The sequence below is a fragment of the Pocillopora verrucosa genome, chromosome 10, assembly GCF_036669915.1.
Source record: "Pocillopora verrucosa isolate sample1 chromosome 10, ASM3666991v2, whole genome shotgun sequence".
Classification (NCBI taxonomy): domain Eukaryota; kingdom Metazoa; phylum Cnidaria; class Anthozoa; order Scleractinia; family Pocilloporidae; genus Pocillopora; species Pocillopora verrucosa.
The window spans coordinates 20,156,723-20,174,572 of record NC_089321.1 but is presented as its reverse complement, the minus strand read 5'-3'; the positions used below and the strand labels follow the sequence as shown (position 1 = coordinate 20,174,572).

Genomic DNA, 17,850 nt, shown 5'->3' with positions numbered 1-17,850 from the left:
AAAAAAAAAAAATCAGTCTGAGTTAGATATTTACTGTTAATTAATAGAGTATGACACTCTTCTTCTTTATTTTGAGTGAGATACTTGTTATGATAAACATAACCAGCTACTGCCATTTTTTTTCTTGTGAAAGCGGGAACTGGAACCGACGCATTCTGTACTTACAGTGTTTCCAGTCCTCTATACGACGAATGACACAACCTTCTTCTTTTCCCAAGACAATGCTGAATTGAAAATAGACTGAACTGATGACCGAACTTGAAAATTTTTTAACTTTGCTAAAGTTTCCAACAAAAACACTTGATATATGCTGATTATGCTAGTAGTGCAACTTTCATTAAAAAAGAGTGCAAAAATTGTAATGCTCGTTTTTTCCCAGTTATCAAAAAAGTATGCAGGCCTAGTGGAGAGAGCGTCGATAATCAGCTTTCTTTTGAATAGTTATTGAGTATGTAGAAGTACTAGAGACTGCATTGAAAAGACAACGAGTTTCAATGTGACGTCTGTAATTGAACGTACGTGCTGGTGTTCAGGCTGAAAGAGATACTGACCTAATAGCGTGCAATCGAACTGAAACCAATCAAGAAGTTGTAAAGTTCTCGGAAATTCGAGTGATTCTGTGAGGGATGCTCATAACACCCTTGCCCATTTTTCAGATTTCTATACCTTTTTTTTTTTTAGAAGTAAACCACTTTTACATGAAACAAAACAACCTAAAACTACTCGTGCTAAAACCTCATTGAACTGCGTTCATTCTTGTCACCTCAGTGTTAACATTTTTTCTCCCAAGATTTCTTTAGCCGTGATTCTCTTTACTGTCTATCATACAACTCTTACGATGTTAGTTCAGAGAATTTGGTGTTGGATCAGCTGATTAACTCCCAAATGATATTTTCCCTTTATTCTCATCACTCGTCTGCTTGATATCGTATTGATATTGTAAGGAGAAATTCTGTCTCGGTCACTCCATGGAGTTAGGGTATTGAATATTTCGATGAGGACAGTCAGATAACGTTTTCTGGAATCCTATTACACATTAAGGGAATGTATCCTCTGCAATACTCCAATCGTTGCGGTTTTTATCAGTACCGTTCCCCGTAATCTTCTGAGATAAAATAATATAAACTGTTCATATTCGCTTGTCTGAGCCTATTGTCACCTCTCTATTTTATTGGTTCCACGACGAAAATAGCCAGCCACATAAAACACGGCCCCATAGACTCGCTCCTTGGCGTTTTAAACCTTCCATCGTCGGTAATTAAAGGTTTTACAAACAAAAGTAATACTGAGTGTCCATGATATACCGAATATCGAAAAACTAACTATGTGACTTTTGTGAGCAGCTTCTTTGATGGCGAGAAAAGCCAGAATGAACTAACAGGCGCCTAGGTCAGCATTTGTATTTTGGCGATTGTGGTGGGAAATCGGCGATTAAAATTCACCTGGTTTATAGATAACTGATGACCCAACTGGTTCAAATGACGCAACTGGCCCAAGTGACCCAACTGGTCCAAGTGATCCAACTAGCCCAAGTGACCCAACTGACCCAAATGACCCAACTGGCCCGAATGACCCAACTGATTCAAAAGATCCAAACGGCTCAAATAACCTAAGTAACCCAACAATGAACCAATGCCGGCATTTTATTGCATTTTATTTTCAAAGCATTCATTACTTATCAAATTATCTAGCTGTCACGCTATCATTCGATTGACCGATGTCACGCAAGTATCGTTAACCGGCACACCAGGACATATTTTGGTTAACCGGTACACCAGGATATAGCTTAAAGTTAACTATTTTAATTTTAACTGTCATCTGAAATTTGACCTGTTTAAGTTGTTTCGATCTCCCTACCTTTATGAAATAATCAACTGCCCAATGATGTCGCGTTTTCCAACTTCCCGTCTACACGGCTTTTAAAAATATAATGAGCTGTTTGGGCGTTTTAATGCCACATTAAAAAATAATCGCAAATAGAATACGTAAAATTATACGGATGTTTCCTGGATTTAGAGTTAATGGCAAAAATGACAGCAGGTGCTTTTAAAACATGGAAAACACGCAAACGAAAGGTACGCTCTCCCAAGTTGAAATAAGAAAATAATCCGCAAGTTTTTTTTTAATTTTTTCCAGATCGATATTCGAAAGTGAAGACGTGAGATAACAAACACTTGTTTTTCGACCCGCATTTAAATAGTACTGTCACCTGATAGGTTAGATCTGTCACTTACGACATTTATTTTGTAAAAATTCACTATGAGTGCTCTAAGGAAATGACAGTCGCGGTGAAATACACGAATAACACACTTCAAAGAAATTTGCCACTATGTTTAATACAATCAAACTATCTGAGACAGCGTCACATAAAATCACGCAAGTCTTGCATAATTCATCACTAAAGTAGCCAATCCTTTTCCTTCAAAGTCGATGATAGGCTTTTGCTCCTGCTCTTTACTGAGTGTTTACTTCTTCAGTCCGACGAATATTTCTTAAAACGCAAACAGATGTGAAGGGGCTATCCTTTTATGTTTTGTGGCGCGGTTGTGGTACTGAATGTCAGTGCTGGGCCTTTATTTACCCTGTTGTGTTATGAAGCGCTCTTCGTCCTCTCCGCCTGAGTTAGCAGTTCACAATTATTGCGTGACATGTAAGTTGACAAATATATGAATTAGTGGGGGAGGGGGGGGGGAGCCTGCAGCGACTGAGCGGGCGAGATTGTTTTTTTCTTCTCGAAAATACGTACTCAGTTTCGGTCCATTATCGAATGCGTGATCACATTACAGCCGAGAATGTGAGATTCGCTCGAGATTTTGAGACTGACCGAAGTAAAGAAGGGTAAGGTACAACTTAATTTTCGTTTTTCGATTAAAAGAACAAAATCCACGGGGATTTCATGTGATATCTGTGAACGCTTTCACATGAGAACCCCGTGAAAGGCGATTGCTTTTCAAAATATTTGACCGCCATGTTTAGCCTTTGTGCTTAAATGTGCGGCTTTGGCCGCCGTAATTACTCGCTATGCTTTCGCCCTCAAGTCTAACACAAATGGTGAGTAGCAGGGGTTTAAATATGCGTATTACAACTAGACTCATTTCTTTAGAATGGTGTTTAAGTGAGTTTACTCACTGAACTTAACGACCATTGTGTTGGGTTTGTAATGAAATATGCTCTTAAATGTACATACGAATGGTTGGCAGCTGCGTGTGAGCGCTCATAAATTTCGAACTTTCTCCATAATTCATAATTTGACTCTTGAAATTTCCTTTCTGTTCATTTGAAGGAATACTAAAGACCATTTGAAGTAAGTTTCACTACAATAGCACAGGACTTGCTTGCTGTGTACAAATCGCCTTTGTGTGGAAATTGACAGCAACAGGGTACAAGCTTGTTCACATTTTATGCTGACATCGGTAACAATGGATTCAAAGTCTGTAAGTTTGAAACGATTATTTTATCTAAGACGGCGGAAATGCCAGAGACGTTTGCCTGAGCACATCGCTAGAGATTCTTTCAAACCAGTGCGCTGCAATTTGCTGTTTCTCTTTTGTTTTATGCTTAATCATGCGAACACAATATATAGTCATGTTTATATTTCATGTATCATTTATTTTGCTGTATTTATCATGCTCATAAGTTTCCAGTGCGCCTTCCTTATTCATTAAGATTTTAAGGAAATATTTTGTGGTAAAGAATCTAGAAACTTTGACTCGCTTCATAATAATTAGTTTCGCTTCTTGTAAAGGGAAAAGTCCCTTGCTGAATCCAATCAGGTGTAGGGGATGTTTATCAAACTTCTGTTTTCGAATGAGGTCGGAATTAAATCGTTCAAGCATGGTGGGAAAAAAGGAACCATCTGAAATAATGTTTTGACAGTAAACTCAAAGTTGTCGAAAGCTGCAGACTTTTTCCTTTTAAGTCGGAACACCAAGCAGTTAAAATGGTAGGTGACGTTTATTTAAAAGGAGTGTCTCAAATGGCTATAGGGTCTAATCTGTGCATTTTTACCCACTTAAGTCACTTGAAATTTATTCATCTAGGGTACAAAACCATGCTTTTATTTGTGGAGAAACACAAAGGAAAATGTTAAATACACACATTGTGACTGTGACATAAATTTTCTTCTTGGTTCTAATTTCATTGATTTTAAACCACATTCAATTTGTATTTTTGGTATTCCTTTCGCTATGAATTTTATTTTAGTACAGATTATGTAGTTTCTACATTAAGATCATTATCGTTGACCTTTTGGAGGAAAATCTTTTGTTTTTGAGTTGCTTACTCTTGTGTAACCAAATTGAATTTGCAGATCACATTTCGAAAGTGAAAATAATAAAATTGGGTAAACTAATGTACTGCACTTTCATTCAGAGACCAGCAGGATATTGAAGAATTGCTTTGGGTCATTGATTTCCATCCAAATTGTCAATAAACACTTTTAGACAAAAATAACAATCATAGCCTGATTTAGACTCATCTCAGATGTCATATCAACAATATATCTCACATGATGCATATCTTATTCTAACTGTGTCATATCTAGCTCTTGATGACTGACCCCAAAGGAATCAGTGAATTTTGTTTCCTCCAGATCCTCAATTTTCCTCTAGGTTTGCCTTGGGGGACACTTAGTGTCTCAGGGAAACAAGAACTCACTGTTTCCCATAGACTCCTTCCTGAGGTGTGTTGATATCCCTCCCAACTAAAAAATGGCCGCTCCTTCTAAAATATTATTTCCTTAATGCCATTTAGCACACAATGCAATGTTGTTTTAGGTAGACAAGCTGATCACATGCAAGTCAAAAGTTCATGAGTTGTGACTCATGGCATGTGACATGTTTCCCCAATTGGAAATCATATTTGAGTTGGTAAAACATACTAGTATAAATTGAGTCACTGAAGTTTATTCAAAAGTGACAAAGAGTGTATTTATGACATGTGATCTGGGCCAAAATTGTGTTGTGAAGTATTAATTTTACTGAAAGGCAAATATGATTTTTTAATTTACATGTACGAGCAAGCGTGAAATGTGATTTGCCTCGTGCATTACTCATAACCTGTGAATTGTTTTTCTTTTAATGAATCTTCAAGATTTCTCTGAAACTTTTAACACACAAGAAGAGAGATTTGAACTTTTCCCTTCTATATACATAACACAGTAATTATTTTTAAAATAAGTGTGTGAAACAGTATCAGGATCCCCCTTTGCTACCTTGTCATTCACCAAAGTATATTCAACTCAGGTCCAGTAAACCAAATGGAGACACAGTTGCCCAATAACTTGACTGAGCAATATGCATTCTTATCCTTACTAACGATGGATGAGTCCCATACTTGAAAACAAGTTCCAGATGGGAGACATAATTTTGTTGCATAATGGTTTGGATAGTGGAATCAAGCTCAAAAGATGTGGATGTTGGTTTTACATGGGTCACTGTTTTGTGCTCTTGGGAAAGATGCACTTTCAGTTACTATATATATATATATACTGTATTTGCTCATGTATAAGTTGCACTCGTGTATAAGTTGACCCACTATTTTCAAGGTCAAAAATTGGATTTTTCATCATTTCTAGTTAAAGACTGAGGTATAATTCAGACCAATAGAAATTCCCCAAAAAGTTAATCTCTTATTTCTGAGAATGTATTGAAAACATGGGGAATTAAAAAATAAAAAAACTGCAGAGCAAACTGTAACTGTGTGCTGCAAATTTATTAGCACTTGTATTTATATCACCACAATTTAAGCATATACGAGCACTTCGATTTGCTGAAAGAAGTATTTAACCAAATTTTGTAAATTTCATTGAAAATGATATATTCTTACATTTAACTAACCTTTATCTTAGTGTTGAGTTTGAAAGGAGATTGAGTAGATCAAAGGAACACTTCAAAAGGATCGCACATAACAAATAAGACCACACGAGAGCTTAGCATTTGCCGGGTCACTTAGCTACTGAAATCCTTTGATGAAAATGAAAGTTCAGCACTGTAAATAGCATTGAAGCTGTAAGAAAAAATGTTTGCTCTACAGATCAGAACACACAATTGAAATCAGCTCCAGTAGCTTTGCATTTAAGCCACTTAAAATGTATTATTTAAAACTTTTTTAGTTGATGAAGAATGCACTGAAAACTGACCATACTTGAACATAGTTGAAACTGGTTTTGTAACCTCAGTTTTCCAAATGGACTTGATGCAATTTTTATGCTAATTTCTTGAATTACTTGGGTCAGGTCTAATTGTGTATGGCTCATGTATAAGTCAAGGGTGTTTTTTTGGGCTGAGTTTTTGGTCATAAAAGGTTGACTTATACACAAGTAAATATTGTGTATATATATTTATCTGGTTGTTTGAAAATTCTGTGTAGTCTCTTATGAATAATTTTGTTTAAATTGTATTTTTAGCTGTTCTCCAAAAGTTTGCCAAGTTTGAACAAGAAGGACAACACTAGTGGCAGTAAAGTTAGTCAGCCAAATTCCTTTTCCAGCAAAAAGCTTGGTATGGCAAGTGAGCCACTTTTGCTGTCAGCAGACTCAGAGTGTGATGTATCAGAAGTACCAGAAGTAAAGGAATTGGATGCTTCTTACAATGGTTGTGAGCAAACTCCAAGTTATACCTGCCAGCCACACTATTTGGTGGACAAAGGAAATGGTCCAGGTTCAACAGATTTCTACTTTTTCTGCTCACAACAGGGGCCAGTGATTCAGGAGAACAGCTTTGATGATCGAATGGGTGAAATGAAATTCAAGTCACAAAGCTTGCAACTGTTGACCTCAATCTGTTCAAACAGTGTAAATGAGGAATCTCAGTTGTTGCCAAGGGATAAAAACCAGAACTTCAAAATAGTGCGAAAGTGTAGTTCTGTGTCAGTGTTGGAAAGTGTTGGAGTTACAATTAAGCCTTTTAAGAAAAGTGTTGGGGATCCTAGCATTTCTTCGTCACTCAGCAAACTTACAGATTTACGGGAGAGCTGTGGTTTAATGTGCCGCATTTGTCATGGTGGCAGTGAGGATGAAGAGCTCATACAACCATGCAAATGCACTGGAACTGTAAAGTATGCTCATCAGAGTTGTATACTGAACTGGGTTTCAAAATCTGGACATCAGAGTTGTGAGCTATGCAAGTTTAAATTCAAGACTAGGAAGGAAAGTGTGAAGTGCTTTTGGAGGGTACAGTAAACTTTTCTTTGTTTATTACTCTTAAACTTTTGAATGGAATTACCATTTGATCCACCACCAAATTCTCAGAATGAACTTGTGAGGAATGTTTAGCTTATAGTAAGAATAACTTTCATGGATGTATTGGGAGGCTTTTTGAAATGTTAGTCATTATGAACTGTCATTTTTAGCACTACTATCACCCCAGATGAACAGACTGAATGAATCATTGTTAGTATCAGAATGAAACCAAGTGTCCTAATATCCCCTATGATAATCTTAGTTTTGTCAGGGGGAGGGGTAGGCCAAGGACATACTGTATCTTTTGACACTTACTAAGGCATGGCATGGTTGGATAACACCCCAACATGTTTTTGAGGTGCACAACAAGTAGAATAACAGAGTAACAATTAACAAGTAAAACTTAAATTTATTTAGTGAAGATCCTATTAACATAATGGCATGATCCTTGCAGGCCAGTTTGTCAATGACTTAAGTTGTAATCTACAAGTTGTTGTAAAGAGTTTTATAGATTATGGCTACCATCATTCATGAATCGTCAGGGAATTTAAAATTATGATGGTTCTAGCAGCCTTAGAATTATTTAAAAATCTAAAAGTTTTGTTCATATATTCAATTTTTTCCACTCCTCTTTCTGCAGTGGTCTTTTCCTGAAGTAAGTACAAAGGGATGGCTACACATAGGACTTTTCATTGCATTTGCAACAATGCTTTTGACTTCTGTCACATGGATCATCTGGTCTCGTGTCAGCACTACTCCATCTGCAATTGCTGAACGTACAACAGAAGAAGTAAAGTTTGCTTATATGGTGAATGGCTTATTCATTGCTCTAGCTGTTGGTGGCTTGTACTTTGATAGTTTGAAGCATTTTAAACAATATTCCAAACGATGGGCAGCACTGAATCAAAATGTGGTAGTTGAATGCTACACAACTGAAAACAACAATGTTGTCCGAGGAGTCGATGTGGCTTTATTGCAGAGAGCACGTCCACAGCAGTCTTCAAACAGCTCAGCTGTGGAAGACACTGAGAGAGGTCAGACATCATCAAGTGACGGTGCTTCTAGAAATAATTCTGAAGCATGGGTGTGATGGCTTTACAGACTGAAGTTCAAAGAGCTGTTACCAACAAATGATATCCAGGTTACAGCTTGTATGCCGTTTCTTTAATTTTACTTACACCTGACTGCCACGTGGACAAATATACAACTTCTTCTACAAAAAATTTTGTGCATAGTTCAATGTTTATTTGCAAACTCTTTTGTCTCAAGTGTGAATCTCGGGCTTGTAGACCAGAAATGTAATCTCATGCTACCTTAAGTCTGCTGACCAATTGCTCACACCTGATGAAAACCAGAAAACTTGCATTTTTCACAGCCTTGACTAATTCATTCGTAAATATGAATGAAGTTTATCATAAAGGCTGTAGCCAGTCAAAGAGGAGAGAAGTCCTTGTTAATTGATGTTGCTCTTCCTAGAAAATGTCATATTAGAAGGGAGACTTCTGAAGGTAAGGTTGTGTCACAACTCTTCCAAACATTTTTGTAAATTTTTGGAATGACCTCAAACAGCTTCAGATATGACTGGTACCTCTGTGAAAAAGGTAAACTGATGCCCAAAATACATGAAGTTGGTCTTCTGACAATACATTTGTTGCAGTCAGAACCAAAGTGACAAGAAAGTATAGCTATTAAATGGCAAAGATAAGACAAAAACTTCCTTTTTTTAACCCAGCTGAAAAAAATGATCATAAAATGAGTTTAAAAAAAGTGGAGGGTGGTGGGAGCATGGTATATCTCTAGCAATTATCTGGAACTGTAAACCTGTTTGTGTAAAATACAGTGTGTACTATCCCAGTGAAAAACACATTTATAGTAGTTATCCATCAAAAGTTTTCATTGAAATGTTAGGCAAGGAGGAGAGGGGCCTTTCTTAACACAAGTTGGGGAAATAAAGCCAATTTCATTGTTTTTTTGTTTTTAATATTAGTTTTTTTTTTCAACCACAAAACTTGTTATTTTAGCACCTCAACATATCAAACCAAACTTCATTGATACACTTTTTTATACCACAGCTGTCTCATTTACTGATTGGTGTATTTACCACTTAATTATCAGGAGCAAAGCAGAAAGCGTTGTGTTGCTCTTTGGTTGCTCTTTAGTATTTGGCTAATCACCTCTGAAAGGCACTATTCACTTGATATTATAGTGAATTACCGCAGAGCTCTTTCAATCTCAAAAAGGACAGCAAACAGATAATGAGAATATTCAAACTTATCAGGTTGAAATTATCTTGATCTAAAAGGAAATTCTTGTAACTCGTTTGCAAGGAAATGTGGGACAGCTTGAAGGGAGAAAACCAAATTCTCATGACTTGTTTGCAAGGAAATGTGTAACAGCTAGAAGGAAGAATTATCAATCGGATCTTTGGAGTTAAAGGGTAATTTCTTGACAAAGAGTGAAGGCACATGTACCTTATTTTTCTCCTCTGATATTCCCCTGTTTTGAAGTGCCCCCCTCCTCCACTGCACACTGCATGGGCCTATACATTACAATTCCATGATGGGAAGTAAATGTACATGTTTCTTGAAGCACTAGAATTTGTGCTTGACAGTATTACATATTGAAATATTGCTTGCATTGTATGCTGTACATAAAAAAAGGGCACAAATACACACACAGTTAGGCAACTATTGATTCTACAGCCTTAAAGGATAAATGCAACTAGTTTAAGCTTGTGAATTGCAGATTTACCCAATTTTTTTTAGAGGAATGCACCTTCGTTGCTATCCACTGTCTTAGTATATACTAATCCGAGCTTTAATTACTACAAGCTACGATAACATAGGTTACCAAAATTTCACTTCAAAAATATAAAATATTGAGCATGGAAACGAAAAAAATTGAAAGAGTTTGGTTATTTTAGCAATCAGTCATCATCAGTGTCTATTTTTCGAAAGACATGTTATTACTTAAAAGTTAAAATTAATTGGTAGAAAAACGTCTCTTCGGAGAAGTAGAGATACGAAACTGTGCAGTAGTGCAAAGTGAAAGCTTAACTTGCTTGGTTCTTTTGTTATTATAGATGAACTTAATCCCTATAATCTCTGAAGTGTCAAAATAAGCAGGTTTCTGTAGAAGGTGTTAACTTTATATATGTTCAAATTCTTTAATTATTCAAGAGAGAAATTGCAAAATACTTAGTGGGTCCTAGAAGTTGAAGTGCTGAGTTATCCAGAAGAAATACAAACGAAGATGACAGTTAAGGGTTTTACTCAGGAATTTTGAATGCTGGCACAACAATGAAATGTCTTTTTTAAGCTATTATATGTAAATCATTATACTTTCTCGGTTGTTTGCTTTCGTTCTAAGCAATGTTTTGAACGGTCAAAGAAGAGACATCAGCTGACGACTTTTAGCCGTTCATTTTAATAACTTGGACATATTTATTGCATCCTAGACATCTACAGTTGGAAGAAAGTTTAACTGGTTCCTCCTATATAATCTTTGTCCGCCCTGTGAAGATCATACGCAAGTTTTCAATTGAGTGTCGAAAAGTGAAGACCAAAGTAGTTACAACAACCAATCAGAACAGAGGTTAACATTATCATTAACCATTGAGAACTGAAAGTAAAAACAAATGACCTGCTCGAAGCACGGAAGACGCGGGTAACCCAAAGTTGGGATCCGTTTCAGTTTTGCATTTGATTGCTTGAGACAATAGCACGCATTTTTTAGACCAATCACTTACCGGGGTAAAGCAGAACCGAAGCAATCCCCCAGTCCAGGATCACTATTGATTATCAATTGAAAACTGCTCTAAAATCTTTACTTTCCTTGTCTCGTCTCAGTGATTACTATCTTTTCCAATATGCAGTCTGATTTGCGTGATCGCAAACTATTAATCTAGTATTGCCTTCGATTTTTTCGAAGATTTTATGTTAAGCAAAAGTAACTCAACCTTGGATTTGTTAAGTTAATTCAGGAGTTGAAATAAATCACATATTATCTATGTTAAGGTTATGACATGACTTACTGTTGACTGATTATTAGTGTAGAGTGGGGCTGCAATATTAATTAGCCTTTTGGCTTACATCTATTTTCCCCAATCATTTGGGGAATGTATAATGTATGTGCATGCATGTGTGTAGGGAAACCTTCGTTACTCTTACCGCAAAACTCGGAAAACGGTGAACACGAGATATATTCACGAGTTTAATCGCGTGTCACGATCAAAATGCACTGAGGTATCAATTTTGGCTGGCTGCGTGCCGATTCCCGCGCAAAGCCAATTACAAGAAACGGACACTTTCCCACAGAATGTGTGGAAAAAAAATTCTTAGAAAGTTTTAAAAGGAAGCAAAAGTAGAGAAGAGGTAATCGTGGTACTTTTCCAAGACAAGACGCACTTACAACGGTAGCCTGTTTATTTACCATTTTGCTTTGAGCTACACTAAGAAAGCTATGGGTTTTTTTAAAACCAGTGAATAACTGGCTTCTGTGATTTGTCTAACTCCTTTTAAGTCAACCTACTCTTTAAAAAGGCACACCAGAACACCATTCCGCTGCGTGCACATGCGCAGAACGTTCAATTGACCGAGGAGAAGCCGCGTGATCATTTAATATTTTAATATGGGGTCCAGGACTCTTTGTAATGGTTCTTGCTGAGAAGCTCTGGTTGAGAACTAGGAGCCAATCAGAGGGGTGAATCATAACTTTGGCGCGATTTGCAGAGAAACCTTCGCGGCAGAATCGATCTGATACTTCTGAGCGATAAAGACTACGAGTTATTAGAAGCCTTTGATGATTTTTTCTCCGAGTGAAATCTTATTAATGAAACTTATTGATACGGTACGAAGATTTGCATGAGACCGCAAGTAAGCAATTTGCGATTGCAAATAAGCTGAGGTCGTTGCAGTACACGCGTCGAACATGGACGCTTGCAATTTCACTGATGATCTCAACTTAGGTACGTTTGCGATCAAGCCTGGCTTTTTGTGACCCTGCTATTGCTTTTGCTGCAGAATCTATAGATCTGATATTTCAAGGAACATCTCTAGAGGGAAAAAAGATGGTAACTATACCGGAATGCGAAGGGCTTTTCGAACCTCTTCTTCGCATTCTCGAAGACAACATGGCGGCGAGTGATGATCAAGTCGATGCTTATCTGAGAATGACAGAGTAAGTCACGAACGAAAACTAGTTTAAAGTATGTTTACGTATTAAATTCAAACTGTTAGTATTAGCTGTTGGAAATATATTTCCGATTGGCGATCATCTTCACTTTGCCATCAAAATCAAATAGGATCGAAATAAAGAGTGTGTTAACGTTTGAAGCTTAACACTTTAGACCCATATTTATTACAAATAGTCAGTCTCAAGGGTGTTTCTTTATTTTGGCTTTTTAAGAAATTCCTTGTTCACAGGTCAATAATCTACATACAAGTTATATGAGGAAATGAAAGTGATGTTTAGAATGAGTCATGTAAGAACTCGGTTCTCTTCGTCTACATTCACAAAGGCAACAAGATTTAAACAGTAATTGTAATGAAATTTCCTTCCAGGCGCTTAAGAGAGGAGGAAGATGTATTTGTCAAAGAGCTACTTAATCTAATTAAAAGAGTTGTCATGATCTTTCGGGTAAGTAGACCTTGTCTTTTGCTGTTCTCTTCATACAAGGTTTCTTCTCTTGACAACAGAAAAGGGTGTCAAGGAAGAAGCATACACACATAACTTGGGTAATACCATATGCTGTTTATACACAACATATGAATTGTTGCATTGCCAGTTTCTGCATGAGCATTTAATTTTAACCTATTTTGATAACTCAGGTAGCAGCTTCGACATTAAAGATTTTAAACAAACATTAGAAATGAAAAAGTCATTATGTATGTCAGGATGATTATTATGAGTTCAGATTTCAAGCATTATTGCAACAGTTTCTGGTGTGTCATTTTCTACAGAGAGATATTCAGTCTGATAAGTCAGATCTATGCCAAGCATCACTTCAAGCACTTGGTCACTGTCTCTACCAAGAGGAAATAGCCAGGTATGAGTACAGCCATCTTGCATATTACTAGAGGGTCCCCTATACTCCTTTGTGAAACTAAGTCTCTTAAAAATATTTGGCCTTTTCACCCATCACAAATAATATCCAGAATTCTTTCATGTTTGTGTAAAATTTGAGATGACCATGTTACATAAAAATTAGAAAGACAAATTCATGAATTAATTTTTCCTTTTCTGGCCTTGACTAGTCCTATGTGATGAAAGATAACTTACTGACTTACCTTATTTGTTAAAGAACCATTTGTAGTCTTTTCTATGACTTTTATTGATCCATATAAAGTCCATGTATAGCCAAAACATAAAAATGGTGGAAAATTCATCACACAAAACAAAATGGTCCACAAATCAGGTATAATCCAGCTCTTTATTCATGGGTCACATTTAAATTAAAAAAAAAAAAACATTTGTTCTCATGGAGATGAAAAGATATTGTCATCTTTAATTACAATTAAAGAATTAAGGAAAAAGTTAAATCATGATTCTTGAGAAAAGAAATTGCCCGATCATGCTTCAGATCAAAAGTACAGGGGACCCTCTTACCAGTTTTACATTTAGGAATGTGCTTGAACTTCTGTTTATAGTGCAGTCCTAATACTTACATAGGGTTGTACATGTATCTAAGAAAACGAAAGCTGGCAAACTTAAGGAGTTACTTTCCAGGGTTTCTTTGTATACTTTGTACCCTTGTCATCCACCCAAGATATGGCTGGGCATGTTCAAGGTGGTAAATGGTACATTGAAACATCATGGGTCTTACAATCTGAATTTACATCTGATGTTAACATCCCTCCAGTCTTTGTGATGAGTCCAAAGTCTTATTCATCGTGCATATTAATTGGAACTAGCATTCACAAATGTTATTGATCCATAGCTTGTCATGTCCAATTTTTGTTTACTCAGTCAGTTGAAGTAATGTTTCTGATAATCGTAATGAATCAAAATTATCTTCATTGTCTTTTTGCAGTTCAATTTGCTTGTCAGATGGTCAAGTTCTCATTCAAGGTAGGTTATTATATGCATAATTGCTTCCATGATCAATTGTGCCAATGATGCTAAAAAACAGGTTTAAAGGAAAGCACTTGACATAAAAGTGCCTGACAGTGTCCTCTGACTAAATCCTCTTTAATAACATTCATTTGATGAAACAACTGTATTTACTTTGTAATAGCCTTGCTAAAATTGTATTAAGCCTCGTTTGTCTTGATTAAATTTTTTGTTATTAGAATCTCGGCATTAATTGTAAACAACCTCTTGCAAAAATTTTGTCAAGTGAAATAGCTTTAAACTCTTGTTTTAAACATTTTCTTAAATTGCATAAGCCTCAACTGCCTTGACTGAATTAAGTGTTATCAGAATCTCAGCATTAACCCAAGAAATCCTCTGGCAGGTCTTTTGACAAGAATACAGGAATCTGAGGATAAAGGAGTTTGCACTCGAGCATTGTGGTGTCTTGCTAAACAGAATTTACACAGTGGGATTGTAAATACTAAGGTATTGACTGAATTCTAATTCTTTTAGATTAGATATTAACCCTTTAAGATTTCTTACATAGTTGTGGTACTGATTAGAAAGATTATTCATTAGGTGTATTGTTTGTTTTCAATTTAGTTGGAATCCATTCTTATTACTTTGGAATCAGTTGTCACAAAGGATCTCCAGTCTGTAACTGTGGATCATGAAGCTCTTTGTGTGATAGAGAGGTACAATATATTACATATACTCTCTGTAAGCTGACAATTAAATGCTGTAAATTTAATAGTTACAGATCAGAATTAGTGACATTTAAACTATCTAGATAATAGTTGCTTATCACCTTTGTGTTTTTTATCAGCAAAGTTCTTCCTTATTAACCCTTTCACTCCCAAGATCTCATTAGTAATCCTTATTACTGTTTGCCATATAATTCTTATGATGTTGTTTCAGAGAATTTGGTATTGGATCAACTTGTAATTCCCTAGGTGATATTTTTCTTTATTGTCATCATTTGTCTTCTTGTTATTGTATTGATGATGTAAGGAGAAATTCTGGCTTCATCACCTATGGGAGTGAAAGGATTAATGATATTCCACTGATCTTAGGGCTTAATTAAGATCATGGTGGAAACCCTAGCCAGGTCATTGTATGGAATAAATTGAGGAGAGTTGTACCTTAAAGGCAAGATTTCCAATAATTAATACAGTAACTCTAAATTTTTATTTAATGTAGGCTTCTACAACAGCTTCCAAAGAGCGAAATGATCAAGACAGTAGACTCTTGGGCAAAGCTGGTGTTTCCTCTGCTGGTTAGCTCAGCCATCAAGGTACAGAGTTCAATTTACATAGTTTGCTGTTCACTGCAATAACTTTTTTGGATTCAATGATCTGTATGTAGCTGTGGTTGATTGTAGCTGATAGTTGGTCAATATATTGGTTTATCCATCTCTCAGTGATTGGTCAAGATTCGGTTAACTATTGGTAAACTAAATGTAATGTTCTCCCTTATTTTAAGGAGGGCAGGTGCAATAAATTTTCAAACTGGTACAACAACCCCATTACCTGTTAAATTTTTAAGAATTCCCAGCAATTTTAGGTGGTAGTAAGAGGCACTACATGATCAGTTTTGGTCTGAAAAGGTAGAACTTTTTAGTTGAATTTTAGTAGACTGTTGGTCATCTGAACATTGGCCAACCATCACTTGATACATCAATTGACCTCAGACTGATATAGTCACCCATTTATTATCACAATTGATTGGTGAAGACCTCCTTAATTGCACATGATCCCAGCTTTTTTAGTTTGGCTGGCAGAACAATACTCATTGTAAAGTTTTAAGCCTAGCTGGTTTTCATCTATTTTCAGGTGTGTGAGAGGGCATTAATGGTGATGTATGCTGGATTGGAACACTTGATGTCCTCCCAAGAAATCGTTATAAAAATTCTTCTTCCTCTACTGAAAGGAGTAAGTTGATATTTTTTAACTCCTTCCTTAGAAAATTAGAAATAATTCAATCCATAATTCCTTTAAATCCACATGCTTTCCCTTCCTTTGTTTGAAGTATATAGCAATGCAATATAAGAGTTACTGTGTCTCTAATGGTAATAGATATATGCCACCTGTAGGAGGTAGCCTCTCTTAGGTAGATTCTAGCTAGGATCCCATGGATGTCATTACTCAGTATATCCTGGATTTCAGCAAAATCTTCAGTCCTAATAATAAAAAATAATACTGTATAAGATATTCAACTTTCATTTGACATATGAAGAGCCAGATTTACAGCTGTCTTGTTAATTTTTCTTCATTTCCAGTGCTTGTTGAAAGAGTTTCCCAAAATGTGTTCAGAAAAAAAAGGATTATATGTGCTCAAGTGTTGGTGTTGCATCGTTCAAATTCTTGGAGAGGTGATTAAAATGTTCTGTCTTACTGAATATGGCCCAAGCACACATACAGTAAGGCTCTCAATCCTCAATTCTTAATCCCTGATTCTGAATCCTTGTTTCTTGATCCTCAATTCTCTATCCTCTAATTTGTATCCTTGATTGTCGAAAGTTTTTTTTTTTTTTCTTATGAGAATAGAGTTTCAAATCAAGACGATAAACATACTTTTGAGATGTACTGCAAGGCAGGGCACAATCGTGTATACGTATATCTTTAAATCATGTGAATTATAGTTGTGTTTGTTGAGTTCAATACACACTTCTTATTAATACAAAAAAATTAACAAATTCATTGCCAAGAATGATCTAGGTTTGGTAGGCAGGTTGGGTGAGTTGAGAAAATTATCAAGATATCAGCGCTAATCAACAATTTTTTTGTTTAAAATCTTATTTGTTCTCTGCAGACCTTGCACAGAGGAGGCGGTTTGATTAATGACTTACTAAAGCTTGTTGAGCAGGTAATAGTAATTTTGTTTTGTTTCCTGTTGGGGTTTAACTCCAATGAGAACTTTATTTTTTTCTTTTGTTGCACTGAGCAATATTTGTCAAGTCTTAAGACAGCTAATTATTTACATTGTCATATTACTTTTAGGGATTTCGAGATCCATCAACTGAAATTCAGGTTATGTCCTTCTCTGCTTGGAATATCCTTATTGACAACTTTGCCCTCTCATCAGGTAAATTTAACCCTTTAACTCCCAAGATCTGATTGTCAATTCCCTCCTCTGGCTGCCACATATTTTCTTGTAAATAAGTTACAAAAATTTGGTGTTAGATCAAGATAACAACTTCTACCTGATAAGTTTGAGTATTCTCATGACCTGTTTGCCAGATAATGTTTAGATATTACAGGGAGAAGTTACATGTTAATCACTCTTGGGAGTTAAAGGGTTAACTCTTTGACTCCTAAGAGTGATGGTGCTCTTGGAAGTTTCATATGTTCAGAGACTTTTCAGCAATATCTTGGGAACTTCTCAACCAAATCTTTTATTTTCTGGCAGAGGTGGGGGGTGGAGGGTGGGGGGTGGAGGGTGGAGGGTGGGGTGGGGGAGGAGCAGTTATTTTTCAGTTGGTTAATGTGGGATAATTGTGCATAGTTTAACTGTGACCAATTGGCAATGGCTGATAAGGAAACCAAGATAAATGTGGTTTTTGTGAAATATATTTGAAAATGCCATTTAAATTATTTCTT

General features: G+C 36.1%; 2 protein-coding genes across 5 annotated transcripts in view; both read left to right on the top strand.

Moving 5' to 3' along the window:
* Positions 1-2,698: 2,698 nt before the first annotated feature.
* LOC131774805 (E3 ubiquitin-protein ligase MARCHF8) lies at positions 2,699-11,209 on the top strand. 3 transcript variants are annotated; one of them, XM_059090887.2, is made up of 4 exons: positions 2,699-2,838; positions 3,284-3,434; positions 6,407-7,171; positions 7,821-11,209. In XM_059090887.2, the coding sequence occupies exons 2-4, from the start codon at positions 3,402-3,404 to the stop codon at positions 8,268-8,270; spliced, it is 1,248 nt and encodes a 415-aa protein (XP_058946870.2). In that variant the 5' UTR covers positions 2,699-2,838; positions 3,284-3,401; the 3' UTR covers positions 8,271-11,209. The 3 variants fall into 3 exon arrangements, with proteins under 3 accessions (XP_058946870.2, XP_058946872.2, XP_058946869.2); XM_059090889.2 differs by having other exon boundaries at positions 2,758-2,843; XM_059090886.2 differs by lacking the exon at positions 2,699-2,838 and adding an exon at positions 2,870-3,051.
* A 700-nt stretch (positions 11,210-11,909) lies between these two features.
* Positions 11,910-17,850, top strand: part of LOC131774802 (telomere-associated protein RIF1-like) — a 31,172-nt gene continuing 25,231 nt past the window's right edge. Inside the window, exons 1-12 of one of the 2 annotated variants that reach the window (XM_059090883.2) lie at positions 11,910-12,028; positions 12,202-12,358; positions 12,742-12,817; positions 13,141-13,226; positions 14,211-14,248; positions 14,634-14,737; positions 14,855-14,946; positions 15,452-15,545; positions 16,084-16,182; positions 16,530-16,622; positions 17,063-17,116; positions 17,251-17,335. In XM_059090883.2, coding sequence (XP_058946866.2) covers positions 12,249-12,358; positions 12,742-12,817; positions 13,141-13,226; positions 14,211-14,248; positions 14,634-14,737; positions 14,855-14,946; positions 15,452-15,545; positions 16,084-16,182; positions 16,530-16,622; positions 17,063-17,116; positions 17,251-17,335 — 931 coding nt within the window. In that variant the 5' untranslated portion in view covers positions 11,910-12,028; positions 12,202-12,248. Of the gene's footprint in view, positions 12,055-12,201; positions 12,359-12,741; positions 12,818-13,140; positions 13,227-14,210; positions 14,249-14,633; positions 14,738-14,854; positions 14,947-15,451; positions 15,546-16,083; positions 16,183-16,529; positions 16,623-17,062; positions 17,117-17,250; positions 17,336-17,850 lie in introns of both variants that reach the window. The other variant, XM_066173385.1, reaches the window with a different exon arrangement.